Source organism: Trichechus manatus, unplaced genomic scaffold (genome assembly GCF_000243295.1).
Source record: "Trichechus manatus latirostris isolate Lorelei unplaced genomic scaffold, TriManLat1.0 scaffold00041, whole genome shotgun sequence".
Taxonomy (NCBI): Eukaryota; Metazoa; Chordata; class Mammalia; order Sirenia; family Trichechidae; genus Trichechus; species Trichechus manatus.
Genome location: NW_004443977.1, coordinates 7,458,076 through 7,479,145, shown reverse-complemented (window position 1 = coordinate 7,479,145; position 21,070 = coordinate 7,458,076). Strand labels below are relative to the sequence as shown.

General features: G+C 43.2%; 2 protein-coding genes across 5 annotated transcripts in view; both read right to left on the bottom strand.

Moving 5' to 3' along the window:
* Nucleotides 1-1,251: 1,251 nt before the first annotated feature.
* On the bottom strand, nt 1,252-3,842 carry RPL37A (ribosomal protein L37a). The gene is made up of 4 exons (XM_004376298.3): nt 3,688-3,842; nt 3,195-3,323; nt 2,514-2,596; nt 1,252-1,383 (listed from the first exon to the last, which is right to left on the bottom strand). The coding sequence occupies exons 1-4, from the start codon at nt 3,784-3,786 to the stop codon at nt 1,320-1,322; spliced, it is 375 nt and encodes a 124-aa protein (XP_004376355.2). The 5' UTR covers nt 3,787-3,842; the 3' UTR covers nt 1,252-1,319.
* Nucleotides 3,843-14,749: 10,907 nt separating this feature from the next.
* Nucleotides 14,750-21,070, bottom strand: part of SMARCAL1 (SWI/SNF related, matrix associated, actin dependent regulator of chromatin, subfamily a like 1) — a 56,648-nt gene continuing 50,327 nt past the window's right edge. For 2 of the 4 annotated variants that reach the window (XM_023731277.1, XM_004376297.2), the window contains exons 16-18: nt 20,643-20,743; nt 19,593-19,689; nt 14,750-15,025 (exon numbers count right to left, since the gene is read on the bottom strand). In XM_023731277.1, coding sequence (XP_023587045.1) covers nt 14,786-15,025; nt 19,593-19,689; nt 20,643-20,743 — 438 coding nt within the window. In that variant the 3' untranslated portion in view covers nt 14,750-14,785. Of the gene's footprint in view, nt 15,026-19,592; nt 19,690-20,616; nt 20,744-21,070 lie in introns of those variants that run through there. The other 2 variants (XR_002824085.1, XM_023731278.1) reach the window with 2 other exon arrangements.

Sequence of the window (21,070 nt, the reverse complement as noted above, 5' to 3'; positions counted from 1 at the left end):
AGCACACTAAAGTGTGATTTATTCTGCTTCCTAATTCCTCTCAGTCACAGTTCTTGGCTCCAGAACTTGATCATTAGCCCTCACCTCTAACTGACAATCCTTTAAAACACAGTTCAAGTAACCCCTCTCTTCAACTTTATACCCCAAACTCCTTGCAAGTACACGTTCCTGTGTCTTGGCTCTCTGTACATATTTATCACAGAATTCACAGGAATATTTAGGATACGAGACGGTCTGTGAACTCAGAAGTCTAGTGAGGAACTCATGCATTATCCATCTTTATATCCTGAGGCAATGTCCAATCAACAAGTGATTTAGAAGTGAAGGCTCAGAAAGCCTTTGTGAAAACAAGCCTGGGGATGGGGTTGCTTTTAAGAGTAAAATGAAGGTGGAAATCTGTAGTCTGGAAAGACGCAGAGTAAGATGAAATACACTATAAGCCCATAGTCCAGTTTAAGGGGAAAAAGGGGGACAAGGAGGAAGAAACCTAATTTTTAGTCCTATCTCCATGACCTGCCTCCCTGTAACCTTGGGAAGTCACTATTTCCTTACCTACGAAAACGTTAACCATTTCAACAGCTTTCTAACTGGTTTCCACTACCAATCTGTCCTCCCCTCACAACTTCTCTTCAACTATCATTAAAAAAAAAAAAAAAGTTAAAAGCAGTATAAAATGTCTAGGATTAACATCTCTGGAGCCAAGGTTGGAGGGAGGAGTATGTCTGACCTCCACGTCATAGGAATCAGCTTTGGGCTACTGATGGTGATACTGATTTTCTTTCTTCTCCTTGGTGAACTTAAGCTCAGACTCTCTGCCATGCCATTTTACAGCTGGCACCATCATTCTACCATACAACTTTTAAGCAAAATATTAACTATGATTTAAAAAAAAAAAAACTCTACAGTTTTAATAACATTAAGGCCTGGAGAAGTTTAGGGAGAAGAGTGTAGTCGGGGGATTGGCAGTTTAAAAAAAATGTGATAGCTTCTTTTTATCAACGTACAGCAAGATCAGAGACATCAGAGCTCTGATCCTTAAAAATACTATGTTGACCCGTATGAATTCCATGTTTTTGTAGGTAAAACAAGGTTAACAGTAATTTAACTCACAACATGACACTTTCATATGGTTCACCATAACATTAGCAGAAAAACCTCTAGATGCTAAGAGTTTGGACAATTTATACTGAACGTATCTAAAAGAAGTCGAATTGGCAAGAACGACATAAAATCAATACAATTAACAACAAATCAAGGTAATCGTTACATAAATTAACCCATTTATTACAGGCTAGAGATATTTCAAAATGGTGGAGCTTCTACTGGTCTTTCAATTCCTTCAGTCTTCTGATGGCGGACTTTACTGTGACCGCAGAGGTGGTGCTGCAAAGAAAAGCAATTTGGTTTCCAACATAAGTAGTTATGTAAACATATAAAGCAGTAAATGAGTAAAATTGTCTCATTTTTACATTATAATCTTAACGTTGAGTTCTCCTTTTCAATTTCTCTTCATGAGACTCAGTATTAATACTGGTATTACGTGTTGTCAGTATTTTGCTTCTATTAATCTAAAAGTTCAACCAACACTAGAGATCAATGGCTCCCAAACCACACAACATCATCCTTTAAAACCCATGTCTTACACGCTCTTGCAGATATTGCTGATCTCAAGCATCTGACTGCTCAGAGAGCAAACCATTAAAGATGTAAGAGGGAGGAATGGTTTCCCAAAACCAACCTAAACTTATTAAAAGGGAATAGACATAATATCAGAAAGAAACTAATTGGTATATGAATGCTAATTCATTCCACTATTAAAACCAAGAGATGACCCTAGTCCCCACTGTCCATTTTGTTCTCAAAAAAACAACCTCCCCTCAAAGTGCTTAAATCAACCACGAACTCAGATCAACCAAAAAACCTTTCAGGAGGACTCTCCCAGACCTTAGGGTCAGCAATGAATTCCAAGATTAGAGGCCTTCAAGAGTGCCTTAATTTCCAGAAATGGGTAAGGAGAGTCAAAGCAAGCAATAACCAGCATAGATAGGTTTGTCTCACAGCACTACCGCCCGGCCTGGTCACAAAGTTGAAGTCCAAACAAATACTGTTTACAGGCTAAGTGACCAACCTTTTCTTTTCCTTTAAATTATTAAAAACAAGTTTTAATGCAAACCAAGGTTCAGTACAGATTCAGTCCCACCTAACAGAACTGCACAGTATCATAATATTCATGACAACCCCAGTGGCTCTATAAATTTCTAAAGTAATACATGCATCAGACTTTAACTTTTATTTCGGTCATCTTGCTTCTATTCTTGGAAGAGCTGAAAATTATTATTTTTAACTGTAACTCTCAAGTGCCCTGAAAAACCAAAACCATCCTTACTTTCTCAGCCATGTCAAGTCTGAAGCCAAGAAATGAGAGTTAAAACTAGCCCGTCCAGCGTCAAGCCTAGGATTTGGCACCATGTGGTGGTCCACACACTTCCAAATACCACAAAAAATGGACTCACTTGTAGGTCCAGGCACCACCAGCTACTGTTTTCATGCAGGAACCACAGTGCCAGATCCCCACAGCTCGTCTCTTCATTTTGGTCTGAAAAAGAGAATCAATCTTCCCTGTGAACCAAATAAAAGCCTTTTGTCTTATAAGCATCCAGGAGCCTAAAGCACACAAGAATACTAGAGCTGGTGTATCTCATGAGGTTATATATATATATTTCTAACCCCCTAAGTTCACTAGTGAAAAATGTGCATTCATCATGGTGACACTGCCAGGGGTATGGAAGCATCTCCCCTCCCCCAAAACAAAACACAAGGACTGTTGTATATCCAGTATTTATTACATAAAAATCTCCAGCAACACAAATAGGATGTTAGATGCCAAGACTAGCACTCTTGGGAGTTGGTACATTTAAGTAAAACTGTCCGAACTATTTTCCACAAGGCAAGTTTGACTTAGGTTGGGTCTCTTTGTCACATATTTTTTATCCTTTACCTAAGTGGTTTTCTTTGAATGAAAAACATTTCACAAAGTCTGAAGTTATTATCACATAATTAATAATCAATGGTATGGGCAATTCTAACTGCTCAGCAACTTTGGAACCAGCACTATTTACGAACTCCCTTAAAGAGAACCCTCACTTTGGAAGTGATAATCTTCCCTCCCTGGCCCTCTCCAGAGACCGCCTTACTTTGCCGCAGAAGGAGCAAGTGTACTTGGCATGTTGGCTGATTTCAATTTTCTTCACCATTTTCCTGAGGGAGGCGCCATAACGGGTCCCATATTTACCGACGATCCCGACCTTCTTGGTGCGCTTAGCCTGTTAAGAGTGAAGAGCGAAAAAGAGAAACCAGCCATACTTAGAGATGGGACCAGGAACAGAGACCCCCACCTCCCGGGTCCCGAGACCTCCACACAAAATTGCATTCCCCCTCCCGTGACCTAATTCTTCCCAACTGGCCGGACAAAACCACCCGCCAACCCGGCCAGGATGAGCCAGACGCCGTCAAGCCGCCCTGCCCTCGACTGCTCCCACAGAGAGAATGGTGTCTCAGGATTCAGCGAGGCACGGAGCTCAGGGAGGACATGGGCTGGGGCAGGCGAACAAAGGGGAGCTCGGGCGCAGAAGCCAAGAGAAGGGCAGATGCGGGCAGATTGAGAGCCACGCCGCAGCCAATACTCACCATGGCGCCGCAAACTAGGTCCGAGTCCAGAGAGGAAGAGACACAGCGCGCAGGCGCGGATTTAGGCGGACGAGCGGAAGTGGAGAATGAGAGGCCCATCTAGGAACTGAGCTCTATGTTTTGGAGGTTTCCTTGCAGCTGACTCAACCCGGAGGCTTTCGTGCGGCCTCCTAAGGAACATTTGGGGTGGTATTGAGTCTCTCTACTTGGTTTACCCTGATTCACAAACTATAGCGACAAAAACTACACACCCACATTATCTTATATATATATCTCACAAAATATTGCAAAATAGCTATGGTTTCCCCCATTTTAGGGACAAGGAAACAGAATTAAGGAAACAGCAAAGTGCTTAAATCTTAACCTTTTTTTTTTAGCCCAAATCATATTGCTTTCCCCACTATAGTGTACTTTCTAAAAGTGGCAAATAATGTGCAGGGTGCTGGAGATTTTTTTTTCCGTTGCCGTGGAGTCGATTTCAAGTCATGGTGACCTCATATGTCCAGGTAGAAAGAACTGTGCTCCATAGGGTTTTCAGTGGCTGATTTTTTTGAAAGTAGATAGCCAGGCCTTTCCTCTGAGGCACCTCTGGATGAACTCAAACTTCCAACCTTTAGGTTAGCAGGTAAGCACCACCCAGTGACTCCTTATATATCAATACTGGCTCACTAATTGTAACAAATATACTATACTAATGTGTTGCTGTTGTTGTTGTGTGCCATCCAGTTGATTCCAACTCATAGCAACCCTATAGGACAGAGTACAACTGCCCCATAGGGTTTCCTAGGCTATAATCTTTACAGCAGCAGACTGCCACATCCTCCTTCCACAGAGCAGCTGGTGGTTCAAACTGCCAACCTTTCAGTTAGCAGCCGAGTGCTTAACCAGTGCACCACCAGGGCTCCTTACCATACTAACATGTTAATAATAGAGAAAACTGGGTGCACAATATACACAAACTCTTTACTGTCTCCTAAATTTTTCTGTAAATCTAAAACTATTCTAAAAATAAAGTCTGGTAATAACAACAGAGGGCTCCAAAAGACAGTTCCACCAGGACAGGACCTATGCTGTTCAGCTCTGCATGCCAGTACCTAGCACAGAGCCTGGCACTTTGGTGGTAATAATTTCTGTTTAAAGGGGAAATGTTGATCTTGCAGGATTCCTGGTTGTGCATTGTTTAAGTGCTCAGCTGCTAACAAAAAGGTCAGCCGTTCGAACCCACCAGCAGCTCCGCAGAAGAAAGATGTGGCAGTCTGCTTCCGTAAAAATTCTTGTTAGATGCCGTCGAGTCGGTTCTGACTCATAACAACCCTATGTACAAAAAAACGACACAGTACCTGGTCCTGTGCCATCCTCACAATCATTGCTATGCTTGATCCCATTGTCACAGCCAGTGTCGATCCATCTCATTGGGGATCTTCCTTTTTTTTGCTGACCCTCTATTTTACCAAGCATGATGTCCTTCTCCAGGGACTGGTCCCTCCTGAAAACATGTCCAAAGTATGTGAGACATAGTTTCGCCATCCTTGCTCCTAAGGAGTATTCTGGATGTACTTCTTCCAAGACAGATTTGTTCGTTCTTCTGGCAGTCCATGGTATATTCAGTATTTACCAACACCATGATTCAAAGGCATCAAGTCTTCTTCGGTCTTCCTTATTCATTGTCCAGCTTTCCCATGGCTATGATGCCATTGAAAATACCATGGCTTGGGTCATGGGCACTGTCATGGATTGAATTGTGTTCCCCAAAAATGTCTGTCAACTTGGCTAGGCCATGATTCCCAGTATTGTGTGATTGTCCACCGTTTTGTCATCTGATGTGATTTTCCTATGTGTTGTAAATCCTATCTCTATAATATTAATAAGGTGAGATTAGTGGCAGTTATATTAATGAGGCAGGACTCAATCTACAAGATTAGATTGTGTTTTAAGTCAATCTCTTTTGAGATATAAAAGAGAGAAGTGAGCAGAGAGACAAGGGGACCTCATACTACCAAGAAAGCAGCACCAGGAGCATAGCACATCCTTTGGACCCTGGGTCCCTGTGCTGAGAAGCTCCTAGACCAGGGGACTATCGATAACAAGAACCTTCCTCCAGAGCTGACAGAAATAGAAAGCCTTCCCCTGTTGAAGCCATCGACTTGTGGTATTTCTGTTATAGTAGCACTAGATAACCAAGACAAGCACCTTAGTCCTCAAAGTGACATCTTTGCTTTTTAACATTTCAAAGAGGTCTTTTGTAGCAGATTTGCCCAATGCAATAGGTCGTTTGATTTCTTGACTGCTGCTTCCATGGGCGTTGATTGTGGATCCACGTAAAATTAAATCCTTGACAACTTCAATCTTTTCTCCGTTTATCATGATGTTGCTTATTGGTCCAGTTGTAAAGATTTTTGTTCTCTTTATGTTGAGGTGTAATCCATACTGAAGGCTGTAGTCTTTGATCTTCATCAGTAAGTGCTTCAAGTCCTCTTCGCTTTTCAGCAAGCAAAGTTGTGTCATTTGCATACTGCAGATTGTTAATCAGTCTTCCTTCAATCCTGATGTCGCCTTCTTCTTCATAGAGTCCAGTTTTTCGATTATTTGCTCAGCATACGGATTAATTAAATATGGTGAAAGGATGCAACCCTGATGCACACCTTTCCGAATTTTAAACCATGCAGTATCCCCTTGTTCTATTCGAACAACTGCTTCTTGGTCTACGTACAGGTTCTGCATGAGCACAATTAAGTGTTCTGGAATTCCCTTTCTTCACAATGTTATCAGTAATTTGTTATGATCCACACAGTTGAATGCCTTTGCATAGTCAATAAAATGCAGATGAACATCTTTCTGGTATTCTCTGCTTTCAGCCAAGATCCATCTGACATCAGGAATGATATTGCTTGTTTTATGTACTCTTTTGAATTCGACTTCAATTTCTGGCAGTTCCTTGTCAATGTACTGCTGCAACTATTTTGGAATTACCTTCAGCAAAATTTTACTTGTGTGTGATACTAATGATATTGTTCGATAATTTACGCATTCTGTTGGATCACTTTTCTTTGGAATGGGCAAAAATATGGATCTCTTCCAGTCGGCTGGCCAGGTAGCTGTCTTCCAAATTTCTTGGCACAGACAAGTGAGTGCTTCCAGTGTTGCATCTGTTTGTTTAAACCTCTCAATTGGTATTCTGTCAATTCCTGGAGCCTTGCCAATGCCTTCAGTGCAGCTTGGACTTCTTCCTTCAGTACCATAGGTTCTTGATCATATGCTACCTCCTGAAATGGTTGAATGTTGACCAATTCTTTTTGGTACAGTGACTGTGTATACCTTACATCTTCTTTTGATGCTTCCTGCATCTTTCAATATTTTCCCCGTAGAATCCTTCACTATTGCAACTCGAGGCCTGAATTTTTGTCTTCAGTTCTTTCAGCTTGAGAAATGCTGAGCATGTTCTTTCCTTTTGGTTTTCTAACTTCAGGTCTTTGCACGTCATTATAATGCTTTACTCTGTCTTCTTGAGCTGCCCTTTTAAATCTTCTGTTCAGCTCTTTTACTTCATCATTTCTTCCATTCGTTTTAGCTACTTTATGTTCAAGAGCAAGTTTCAGAGTCTCTTCTGACATCCATTGTGGCCTTTTCTCTCTGTCCTGTCTTTTTAATGACCTTTTGCTTTTTTTGTGTATGATGTCCTTAATGTCATCCCGCAACTCGTCTGGTCTCCAGTCATTAGTGTTCAGTGTGTCAAATCTATTCTTGAGATGGTCTCTAAATTCAGGTGGGATATACTCAAGGCTGTGTTTTGGCTCTTGTAGACTTGTTTTAATTTTCTTCAGCTTCAACTTGAACTTGCATATGAGCAATTGGTAGTCTGTTCCACAGTCGGCCCCTGGCCTTGTTCTGATTGATGATATTGAGCTTCTTCCATCGTCTCTTTCATATTCAGTTTGGTTCCTGTGTTTTCCATCCAGTGAGATCCACATATATAGTTGCCATTTATGTTGCTGAAAAACGATATTTGCAATGAATCAGTCATTGGTCTGGCAAAATTCTATCATGTGATCTCTGGCATCGTTTCTATCACCAAAGCCATATTTTCAACTACTGATCCTTCGTTTCCGACTTTCACATTCCAGTCACCAGTAATTACCAATGCATCTTGACTGTATGTTTGATCAATTCCAGATTGCAGAAGTTGGTAAAAATCTTCAATTTCTTCATCTTTGGCATTAGTGGTTGGTGCATAAATTTGAATAATCGTTGTGTTATCTAGTCTTCCTTGTAGGCTTATGGACATTATCACTGAAAGCACTGTACTTCAGGATAGATCTTGAAATGTTCAACAAACTGACAGATGAGTAGTGGCCATAAAGATTACAGCCTAGGAAACTCAGTGGAGCAGTTCTACTGTGTCCTATAGGGTCGCTTTGAGTCAGTATTGACTTGACGGCAACGGGTTTGGTTTTGATTTGGTTGACCTTGCATGGTATAATGGAAATGGGTTTATAAAGAGCATGTTATGTCTTAGTTTTTCTTTCTAACAAGGTCAGTCCACACTTACGCAAAAACTAGAAAAGGCTTCAGAGATCATTCCACCACCTGCCTGTCAGTATGTTGTACTGTGGTGGCTTGCATGTTGCTGTGATGCTAGAAGCTATGCCACCAGTATTTCAAATACTAGCAGAGTCACTCATGACCGACAGGCTTCATTGAAGCTTCCAGACTAAGGCAGGCTAGGAAGAAAGGCCTGGGGATCTACTTCCAAAAATTAGCCAATAGAAACCTTATGGATCACCACAAACCACATTATCTGGCTCACTTGCTTTGGACATCTCATCAGGAAGAGTCAGTCACTGGAGGAGGACATCATGTTTGGTGAAGTAGAGGGCTAGGGAGGGCGAGGGAGACCCTTGGTGAGATGAATTGGCACAATAGCTGCAACGATGGACTGGAACAGTTGGCGATTGTGAAGATGACGCAGGACCAGGCAACATTTTTTTCTCCAGTGCTTTAGGTTGCTATCCATCAGAGTCGACTCAATGGCAGTTATTTATCTATCTTAGAAATCATCTAGCCCATACTGGAAACTGAGACTTGCCCAAGGCTTCAAGACCACTGTTCTTTCTACAATATAACAAGATTCAAGTCCCCAAGTCAGCTTCCTCAGCTGCAAAATGAGTGTACCAGCCACCTTCTAAGGTTTTTGGGAGGATGAAATAACTTTCATAAAGTGGCACAGGGGCATTTGTAAGTAGTGGTTATTTATATTGTTGAGATGATGATGATGATACCTGATTTCAATGTCTCTTGATGCAGTTTCAATCCTATATCCTCTTTGGTCATACTCAGGGAACTATAGCAGATCTGTTTTCCACTTTCCCTTAAAAATCTGCCCATCTCCCTGCCTTAAGCATTATGCTGTTTTAAAAACTGTCTATATCGGATCAAATTGACAACAGCAACTTGAAAGATAAGATAGGAACCTTAGGGGGCAGTGAGTTGAGTTTATGTTAATGAGGGGGGAACAACTCAGAAAAGGAGGGTGACAATGGTTGCATAATTCAAAGAATGTAATCAGTGTCACTAAATGGTACACGTAGAAACTGCTGAATTGGTGTATGTTTTGTTGTGTATATTCTCAACAACAAAATAAATAAAATGTAGAAGAAAAAAAATCTGCCCATCTCATTTTCTCCTTAATCCCCGTGGCTTAGGCACAGTGAGACTCCTACTGTCATGACTAGTGCTGCAGGACTGTCACCTGAGGCCACCAAGGGAGCAGGATGTGCTCACGGTTCCACCACAGGCTCCAGCGCAAGGGCCCACAGGAAGAGGTCCCTTCTCTCCCAGGAGGGAAATGCATTGTTTTGAGGATGATTTCTAGAAACCTCTCCACTAAGCTATGCACTGTCTCCAGAAAACTATAAATTAAAAGAAAAACATATTCTTATTGGTACAAACAAATAGGATTAATGGGAGGAGCACTGAGGAACAAGGGTTTACTTTGGTCTCCCTGTTCCAGCCTGTGCCTCAAGGCCAAGCAGAAATGTGGTCATTTGATCTGGGTGAGTGGATAAATATGGCCAGCCTGGTGCTGGGGCAGTCCAGGCAGGGCTCTCCTGCTGGCTCAGAAGTCTAATTCAGATCACTATTTAGCAACTCTACCACCTCCCCCACTGCAGTTGCCGCACCTATACCCCAACCCCTGCACCCGTACCATGCCCAGCAGAGCCTTTGTCTCTGGCCTTCAGAGGGTTTGAAAGAGAGACTGCAAGAGAAGACAGAATGCATGAATAAGAATGCAACAGAGTGGCTGGAAACGAGGCGTTCCATAATAGGAGGAAATTGTTCATGTTCAGAGCAATTTTGTCAAAACTGAACAATTCTCTTTAAACAGCAAGCTTGAACTTGTGCAAATAGCACTCTCATGCAATCAGCTCTAAGTGACTTCAGAGAATTGTGCCTCTCATAAAATCTCAATTTGTCATATCTATGGGCTAATAAATCTCCATCCCCATTGGAAGACCATCAGGTGTAGAGAACTGTAATGGGTCCCCATAAAAGTCCCAGTAAAATCTCTGCTGAGTCACCCTGCTCTTCTGAAGCACTCAAAACTCATTTGTTCACCTGTGGAAAAATAAGTAAGTTAAAAGTCGCCCCCAGAGAGGAGCTCTTTTAGCTGTTAAGTCAAAGCAGTTCTCTCAGGGCATATGGAACATTTTACTCTTGAAAGGAATCTGAGGTGGAACCATCATCCTAAGCCCATCTCCTGTAGAGAAAAAGGGTTTATCCCGGTGTCTCAGGCTCTGTGTGGTTCCTTCACTTTGTGCCTGAAGAGCCCGTTAGCCCCAGACTGAAGCAAAATCAGCCCAGCGTTAAGAGCCCTGTGGGCTGAACTCCACAGGAAAGAGCAGACTCGGCAAGAGGAGGGTGAGGCCAGCCAAGTCCTGCAGACCTGCAAAGACCCAGGGTGTCGTGTCTGAATCAATTCAGACGCACGTATGCTTTCCTCCCTCCCTCCTCTCCTCAAATTTACTTTTTAAAAAGTTAAAAAAAAAAAAAAAAAATTAGATATTTCACAGAGTAAACAGGCAATGTGTCCACTGGGATGGGAGTAGTTAGTTTCTTAGTGCTGCTGTAACAGAAATACCACACAAGTGGGTGGTTTTAAAGAACAGAAATTTACTTTCTTACAGTTTGGGAGGCTGTTGTTGTTAGGTGCCATCAAGTCAATTTCAACTCATAGTGACCCCATGTGACAGAGTAGAACTGCCCCATAGGGTTTTCTAGGCTGTAATCTTTATAGGGGCAAACTGCCAGGTCTTTCTTCCCCTAGAAGCAGCTGGGTGGGTTAGCACTGCCAACCTTTCAGTTAGCAGCCAAGTGCTTAACCATTGCACCACCAGGGCTCCTAGACGTCCAAATTCAGGGTATTGGTTCTAGAGAAAGGTTGTGTCTACTTTAGGGGTAAATCCTTGTCTCACCCTAACCCCAATCTTACTTACCTGAGCAATTTCCATGTGGCATCTAGCTTCATCTCATTTGTGCTTGATTCTTCTTTGGGTCTATTCTGCTCTTTTTATATCTCAAAAATCATTAGGTTTAAGACATACCCTACACAGATATGGCCTCATTAACATAACAAAGAAAACCCTATTCCCAAATGGGATTACATCCATAGGTATAGGGGTTAGGATTCCAATACATATTTTCAATCCATTACAAGAGGCAACTCTTAAAGGGGATACGGCAGATCAATACGAAAACACAGCCAAATAGGTTACGTGAAATGAGTCATTGTCAGTGCGAAGAATTTGATACAATTTTTGTGGACAAATTATATGCATATTTACATATATTTTTATGCACAAGGAATCAATTACAAATGGCTACACCCAGTATTGCTTATATTATTATCTCCAGGAAGTAGGGCTAGGAGTGGGAGGGGGGAGAATCAATGGACTTTTTTTTTTTTTTTTAAACTTTATACACTTCTATATTGGCTCATTTTTACATCAGATTTGTAATATATATAAGCAAAACGAAATATAGGCACTGCAGAGCTGTGGGTGAAAAGACAGACTGTCTTTTCAGTAAGTGGCACTGGAATTACTGCATACCCATATGGAAATAATTAACTTGACCCTACCTCACCCCGTGTACAAAAATAAACTCCAGGTGGACTGTAGATCTAAACATTAAAGGCAAAACAATAAAGCTTCTAGAAGATATTATATTCATAACCTCAAGGTCATGGTTACAGGTTTTTTAAAAAAATATTTTGTTAAGCTGCAAATGTGTTTTATGAACTCTTCGGTATATTTCACTCCCCAACAAAAAGGTTAAAAAAATGAGGAAGGAAAAAACAAACAAAACAAAACAAGGAAGAGTCCCTGGTACTCAATCAAATTTGTTGTATGGGGGAAAAATCTGGACAGAGGGTGCTGCAAAATCAAACAACTGTTGGCTGTCCTAATACCCAAAGACTGTGACTCACAGGCTGCTCAAGGCTCTCTGCTATGATTAGAAATCCATTTCCTTTGCTGAGACCCCACAGGAAAACACACATCCACAAAACACAGGGCTGAGAGCTAGCCCCAATTAACCCCCTTGGAACTTTCAAGCCACTTTTGAAGCTGGTAATCCAGAACTTGGTGGGAAGTGAGTGGACAGGGTAAAACGTAAGGTTAGACTTTTTCACCCCTTTGCAGTTTAAATTTCACCTAGAAAGAGCTTCAACAAGCATCAAGGTTCCAATAGACAAGAATACAATACAGACAAGGCAAAAACCAAGAGCAGCCAGCACCTCCTACTTGATTTCTCCACTCTCCCACTGACCTAGAAAAGGCTCATCTGAAGCCTAGAAGGAAAAGCTATGATTAATTCAAGCACGACAGGATGAAGGCTAACAGGATTCCTTGCTGCCTCCCGAAGGAGGCTTTCTGACGCCAGCCCTAGAGGCAGAAATGAACGAAGGTCACTTGGCAAACAAGATACCACCAAATGACCCCGGTAAGGGGAGGCAGAGATAAGCTCCAGGAGACCTGGGAAGACTTTTAGCAAAATCCTTTAACAGCACAACTGGTGGCAGGGACAGGAGTAGGATGAGATGGGCTCGGATTTTTTTTCCAGAAAATATGGTACTGGGAGCTGGACTGAGTTGCAAAGTGAAGGAGAAAATGGAGTTAGTGTGGAAATCCTTCCTCAAGCCTAAAGGTATATTCATTGTCTCTATGAATAAATCCAAGCATCTTTTACTGGATCACACAGAATGGCTGGATGGCTCTCACCAAATTTCAGAGGTACACTGGGAAGGTCTAACTTAAAACCCTATGGATCACAATGGTCCAATCAGCAACAGATCATGTGGATGGTGCAGGACCAGGCAGCATTCTGTTCCATTTGTGCATGGGTTTGCCACGAGTCAGGAGCTGACTTGAGGGCAGCTATCAACTTAAAATATGTGGGTTATGTGGTATAAATAAAACTTCTTTTGGGGACCTCAAGGGCGTATCAAAGAGAAAGTGGATTTTTTCTCCAAAGCAGCTGAAACTCCGGTTCAACCAGAGGCCTCAGATGGAGGTTTGGCAGAACATACCTCCTAAGACCACGAGGTAAGCACGGTGCTTACCTTGCTTACCAGATCATCTGTAGTGAACAATTTCACCTTTTTTCACCACATCAAAGATTCTGCTTCTAGGTATGGCTGGCATCTGTCGGTCTCCCAACCCCACAGCACCTTCCTACAGAATCAAAGCCTCTTTTCAAATTTACAATCCCTGACAGGGGCAGATGACCCAGTAAGCAAGGTAAGCACCGGCTTCCTTGTGCTTACTCACTAATCTGTAGTGAACAATTTCACGTGGGTTTTACCACATCATGTGAAACAGATGATCTATAAGCAAAGTTAGCACCGTGCTTACTTTGCCTGTTGGATAATCCACCCTGAAGACCACAGAGAAACAATGGTTTCAGGTATAAGTGTGAAATGCCAAGGTACAAGGGCAAGCCCTCCAAATGACACTTTGCTCTATCATAAGGGCCACTCTGTGTGGCAGGCACCTAGGTAACTACAGCAGGGATTAATTTAACAATGGTCAGTGATGATCCCAGTGGGCAGCCTAGTGTTTGTGTGTCTCTAAAAATCACTGACACGTTTCACTTTTTCTTTCAAAGCACTTCCACCTGTATAATCATTGTTTCTAACCACATCCTTGGACTACAAGGGAACTGTTAACAGAAGTAGGGAATGAGATCCTAAGAGATGAAAGAACATGACCAAAGCCCAGCAGAGCCCATGGAAAAGCTGCACCCAAACTTCTCTTGCCACCCTGATGGGGGCTGAATGAGCAGCAGGCAAGTCGAAGTCTCTGGAGATGTGCTGGAGTTCCATGGGCTCCCAGTGGGGGCTCATTAAGGTTTTACTGGAAAACAGCCAGGCTCATTGTTTACACATTATCTATGGTTGTTTTCATTCTAAAATGGCAGAGCTGAGTAGTTGCAACAGAAACTGTCCATAAAGCCAAAAATATTTACTATTTGACTATTTACAGAAAAACTTTGGCAACCCCTGCTCTAACGTCTGCCTTACACTTTATTTTTCTCCATAGGACTGATAACTAACTGCCTCTCTCACTGTACAGTAAGCTCCGCAAAGGCAGGCACTTCTCTATTTTGTTCAGTGAATTACCACCAGCACCTAGAACAGTGCCTGGCACACAGTAGGTGCTCTATAAATATTTGTTGAATAAATACATTTTAAAAATCCAGATTTCCGGGGTTGTGTAGCAAGCATTTTGTTATTTAAAAACCAAATCAAACCTGCTGCTGTCGAGTTGATTCTGACTCATAGCAACCCTACAGGACACAGTAATTTCGTTATTTAAAGAACTCGAACTAATACTCCAAGTATTAGTCAGAAAAGCTGAAGTTAACTAAGACCCAAGCAAGCCCACAGAGACACGGGAAATGAACTACTGGCACGTGCCTGTCAACCTGCTGAGCTTGGAGACAGAACAAGGCACTGTCAACAACAAGCAGAACCCAGGCTTGAAAAACAAACTGCCTTATTTTAATGAATTCCATGATTTTCAAAAGTCTTTTTTTGACCTTCTTACATGGGAGAGGTAAAGCTATCCCAGTTATCAAAAAATTCAAATCTCCTTTTCTTAGATGGACTGGCTGTGAATGTGCTCTCGTCCAGGGTGTCTCCCATGTCCTGAGAACTGCTTCCAGATGTTCCTGAAGCACTTCCTGGGTCAAAGGACTCTAGTGCCTCCAGGAGCTCCATATCGCTTCTGTCTTCCTCAAAGGACTTCTGGAATAGGTCATAGATAGTCTGCTGCTTTGGGTCCTTCATCAGAGAAAGAAAAGGAAAGATAAAAGAAAGGACTCAGGTTTAAACACCTTCCCTGACTCTCCTCCACTGTGGCTGATGAGAGAATACAGGGCAAGGGAGGGCACGTTGTACAAGCTCAGGGTTCTGCATGGTGGCAAGTGCAGACCACCTCAGCTAGCCATTTATCACCAAGCAGCTTTACTACTTTAGTCTGACATTTTTTGTTGTTGAAACTGTAAGCAGCAAAACATACACCAATTTAACAATTTCTGCATGTACAATTCAGTGACACTGACTACATTCTTCAAAGTTGTGCAACTATTCTCACCCTCCTTCTCCGAATTATTCCTCCATCATTAACATGAGCTCAATGCCCCCTAAGTTTCTTCTTTAACCTTTTGAGTTGCTGTTGTCAATTTGATCCCATATAGATAGCTCTTTAAAAAAGCACAATGCTCAAGGCTAGAGTCTGACATCTTATCCTCTCTGATGCTCACTGGGTTAGGGAAAAAAGAAACGGTGGTGAGAGCAATGAAGAACCTGCTCTTACGCTATAATTTTTGTTGGAAATGTTCCCTCTCTCCTAGCTTTTCAAATTAATATTTCACTATTGAAATAGCTCTCACGATCTCACTTCCTCCAAAGCCTTTCTCCACCCATGGGTTAAACTGTAATTTGACTCCCAAATTTGTGTGTTGGGACACGGTTTACACTTAATTTACAGAGTGGCTAATAAAACATACACATACTTAACATACTGAGAAGTAGATACCTGTACTTGTTCCTGATTATGTTAAAATGCCCACCACCTGCATTTGCACACTGCTGACAATGGTGTAGTGTTGAAATCATGCCCATAGGAGGAAGATGTGGCAGTCTACTTCCGGAAAGATTTATAGTCTTGGAAACCCTATGGGGCAGTTCTAGTCTATCCTATGAGGTCATTCTGAGTTGGAAGTGACTTGATGGCGGTGGGTTTGGTTTTTGGCTTGGTGTCTACCTCATCAAGTCTAAAGCTGCTTCCCTGGCTTTTCAGGTCCTCTTGCTGTTAAGGGCTTTTGAGTTGATTCTGACTCATAGCAACATAGGACAGAGTAGAACTGCCTCACAGGGTTTTCTAGGCTGTAATCTTTGAGAGCAGATCGCCAGGTCTCTCTCCTGAAGAGTCATTAGGTGGGTTTGAACTGCCAACCTTTCAGTTAGCGCTTAACTGTTGCACCACCAGGGCTCCTTTTTCAGGTCCTAGGTGGCCACTATTTCCTCCCTAATCCTCAACATAATCTCTCCAATTGGTGAAGTGAAATTCCTTGAAAACTGATCACGGAGCACGTCAATGCAAGAACTCCAGATTATTCAATTAACCTAGGCCTTACATTCCTCAGCTTCTCAGGATCCCAGCCTTTTCAAGGAGAAGTGACGTTAAAGATCAAGGTCAGCCCCCACTCATCCACGAGTCCTCCTCTAGGGTATCCTCATCGGATTCCATCTGAACAACAGCAATGTCAAGGAAATGCTGCCCCACAAGGCAGCCTATTCCAACTAGAAATCACTGTTAATGTGAACTTGATTATGGTGATGGCAACAGGGTATGCTAACTCAGAGCACACATAATTAACTGAAAGCAAGCTGAAAGATCAGATTAGTATTTCATTTCCTCTCTCAGAAGGCAGGCTATCTTAATGAGACATAACCGCTTTCGCTTTTATTCCCTGTATAAAAACCAAACCAAATCCACTGCCGTCGAGTCCATTCTGACTCATAGCGACCCTGTAGGACAGAATAGAACTGCCCCATAAGGTTTCCAAGGCTGTATATCTTATTTATTTATTTTATTGTGCTTTGGGTGAAAGTTTACAGAGCAAATTCGTTTCTCATTAAACAATTAATGCACAAAAACTGTTTTGTGACATTGGTTGTCAACCCGGAGATGTGTCAACACTCTCCCCTTCTCGACCTCAGGTTCCCCATTCTCCTTCATCCAGTTTTCCTGTCCCTTCCTGCTGTCTCGTCTTTGCTTTTGGGCTGCTGTGCCCTTTCAGTCTCGTATACATGGTTCAACTACATGTGTTATTGCTAGTTTTATGGGCCTGTCTAATCTTTGGTTGAAGGCTGAACTTCAGGAGTGACTTCAGTACTGAGTTAAAAGGGTGTTGGGGGCCACGCTCTTGGAGTTTCTCCAGTCTCAGTCAGACCAGTAAGTCTGGTCTTTTTTTGTGAGTTGGAATTTTGTTCTACATTTTTCTCCAGCTCTGTCTGGGACCCTCTATTGTGATCCCTGTCAGAGCAATTGGTGCTGGTAGCCAGGCACCATACAGTTCTCCTGGGCTCAGTCTGGTGGAGGCTGAGGTAGTTGTGGTCCATTAGTCCTTTGGACTAATCGTCCTCTTGTGTCTTTGGTTTTCTTCATTCTCCTTTGCTCCAAACAGGGTGGGAGCAGTAGATGTATCTTAGATGGCTGTTCCCAAGCTTTTAAGACCCTGGATGCTACTCACCAAAGTAACAGGTAGAACATTTTCTTTATAAACTATGTTATGCCAATTGAGCTAGATGTCCCCCGAGACCTTGGTCCTCAGCCCTCAGCCCCATAACTCGGTCCCTCAGGGAGTCTGGATGTGTCTATGAAGCTTCTATAACTTTGCCCAAGGCCATATATCTTTAAGGAGGCAGACTGTCACATCTTTTTCTCAAAGAGCAGCTGGTGAGTTTGAACCGCTGACCTTTTGGTTAGCAGCAGAGCACTTTATTTATCTCCTATATAGGAGGCAACATCTTCCTCCTCTAAAAAGCTGATAAAATTTTCAGCCCTATCTTAGTAAAAAAATCAATTCATGTGGTTGTTAATAGAAATACATAATGATGAACCCCATTTATGTTACATTGCACTTGTACTTGAGGCAGAAATTCTTAACTAATTCAGTAAATGAGGGAAAGGCCAGTATGAATAAGTTGAGTGTAAATTAGAGAATCCTTTAAAAATAAAGCTCTTTCTTCTCAAAGGGCATATAACAGCCCAGGAGATGCAAACATATTTACCATTCAACTGGAATTACTGTTCTTTGAAAGCTTAAAAATAAGAATGTCTTAAAATTTGCTAACGTAAATAACAGGTCAACTCAATCCTCAAACTCTTAAGTCTTAGTGTTACCTATAAGGTTTTGTTGGTTTAATTCAACGTCAGATCCTTAGCAACTCCGTGGGGAAGAGAAGGCCCCTTGGTTTCCAGATGAGCTACTGAAGGCCATTGTTTTGTGGGAAGCTCAGAGCTTAGGCCAAGCTCTCTAGTTAAGACACTCACTCATAAGTCTTCCTCCAGGAGATACTGCCTACTGAGTTTTCACTGCCTTTGCCAACCACCTGAGCTAGAAAAAGCCTTTCAGCCTCTTGTTCTTCTCCATCACATTCCTTGAAATGGAGGAGAAAACGGCAGTGGTGGCAATTGGGCTCACATGCTGAGGCCCAGGCAGGCTTGGTGAGCCCAGGACTGTCCTCTTCAGAGAAAACAGGCTTCCTCGCAGCACCTCTGACAAGCCCACCATGTCCTGGAAGGATGCCTACCAGCCTCTCACTGCCCTTTATAATAAGAGGCTGATGTCCCAGAGGAACCCTGGTGGCGCAGTGGTTAAGAGCTCGGCTGCTAACTGTAACTCAGCAGTGTGAATCTACCAGCCACTCCTTGGAAACCCTATGGGGCAGTTCTTCTCTGTCTTATAAGGTCACTATGAGACGGAACTGACTGGACGGCAATGGGTTTGGTTTTGACATCCCAGAAAGACTGTTGGGCTGAGTCAGGAAACCTTCTCCCTGGGGCTGGCTGCACATGACCTATGACTTTGGGCAAGTCTTAATGCTCTGTCATGTCTCAGTTTCAATCTACTCCCCCTATTAAAAAACAAAACAAAAAAAGTTGCCATGGAGTCAACTCTGACTTATAGCGACCCCATATGTGTCCGCATGGAACAGCATTCCACAGGGTTATCAACGGCTGATTTTTCAGAAGTAGATCGCCAAGCCTGTCTTCTGAGGTGCCTCTGGGTAGGCTCAAATCTCCAACCTTTCAGCTAGTAGCCAAGCGCATTAATCATTCACACCACCCAGAGGCTCCTTATCTCAGTGTACCTCTCTATAAAATGGGGGAGATTCTGAAACAAAATGAAACGACACAGGGAAAAACACGTTATACAGAAGCAATACCCTACTTTAAATGCTCTGCATTCTGCGCTGGGGATGTAGCCCTCCATTCGGTGCTGCTCTGTACTTTTCACAATTCAACGGTTACCATGGGGAGTTTTCTGTCAGTTTCTAACGGCCTGATGGGAGAGGCAGCAGCATTCGGAAGCCCTGGTTTTATGAGACTCTGAGGGGATGTCAGAAACAGGATTGCTGATGCCATGGTTTCCACACACAGCAATATACGTGTGGATTGGAGGACTGAGAACCTCAGCAGGCCTGCCTGGTGCTCAGCTCCCAGACTGGGGGAGGCCCCGAGGAGTGAGTCACCCTTCCCACACAGAAACCAAGGGCTTGGCAGACCTCTCACCACCTCCCTCTGCACCATGGCAAGGGAGCTGGATGCTGGTGTTACCTTGTAGAAGTAATCAGCGGCTTCTGTCGTTTCTGAAAAATTGGTCTCAGAAAGCCCGGCTTCACCCAGAACTTTAAGCTTCTCTTGAATCATGGGCCTGTTGGGGAGACATGAGCTGTGATGAGTACAGTCTATGTAGAACCACTGGGCTGATTAAAACAAGGCCACCCTGCTCGTTTTTATGGGGCTGCTATGTAGTTACTGTCCTACATCTTGGCATCTTTCAAGGCCACCCTGAGATGTTGGCCCCCTCTCAATTGTCAAGCAACCCCCAGATTAGGGCTCAAAACTTCATCAGGTTCAAAATTCCTCTATGAAAGACGGGCAGGAAATAAATGCCACCTCATTACAAAAAAATGTGGGACCTGATGATGCTATGAGCTGCCAATGAACACTTCCACTAAACAAAGACAGGAAGTAGGGGTAACCCACACACCTTGCAAAGGTAAGATGCCTCAGTCCCAAGGCTGGAAACAGAGACAAGTAGTGGAAAGGAATGAGATAACCATGGGATTTAATATCATGAAGGGGAAAATGGGGTCTGGTGGGAGCATTTTGGAAATTTTTGCTTAGATGACAGACATGAACCCTCAGGGTTGAACATTTTATCCCAGCTCTGCTCGCGGCCCAGGCAAGCCATGTTCTCTCTGTGGTCCGACACAGCATCGTAAGATGTGACTTCTCAGACCAACACATCTCACCAAGTAGAAAAAGGAGGCTGTCCTCAGTCTCAACAAGCACCTTCAGGGCTGGGAAGAGAGTGTTTTACAAATGAAATCCCACCTACATTTCATCACAATCAGTTCTTCCCTCTTGTCTCAGACCATTGGGAAATGGGGCCACCTCCTTTTACTCCTACAAGATTTCCTCAGCAGGCCACCGGTGAAGGCTGTGAAGTAGCCAAACATGGGCATGGAGAGGTGGGAAGGCGTTGCTAAAGGGTCTTCTGTGTGGATCCCCAGAGATCTTAGCAGCAACAGAAGCACTTAGGGAGCAAAAAAATACACCCTCGGTGTCAACCCTTGCTAAATTTCAACCACCAGGCCATACCAAAGGTAGTCATCCGCTGTGCCTCTTGCCACGAGATAGTGAATGCCCACAGAGTTTGTCTGTCCAATGCGGTGCACCCGGTCCTCAGCCTGGATCAGCACCTGTAGGTCCCAGGGATCAGAGACATATAGGTGGAGGCTTGAGGCAGCTCCAGCCGACTATGGCAAGCTGCTTTGTGCCTCTGAACCCCTAGAACCCCTCCTTAAAGCGTCTCACTGTCGTATCATGTGCTGGGGGGCCTGCAAGCCCCTACCTACAGACAACCTGCCATTTTAACAAACATAAGAACCCAACGAAATACTGGCTAGAGAACTGGAATCAGGAGCTGGGCATTTGTGGATGGGCTTTTTGTGCTGGGCACTGTGCTAGGTGCTGCAACTGGGACAAGTGGAGGCCCCATCAGTCTGGGTGAGGACAGCAGACAAGGG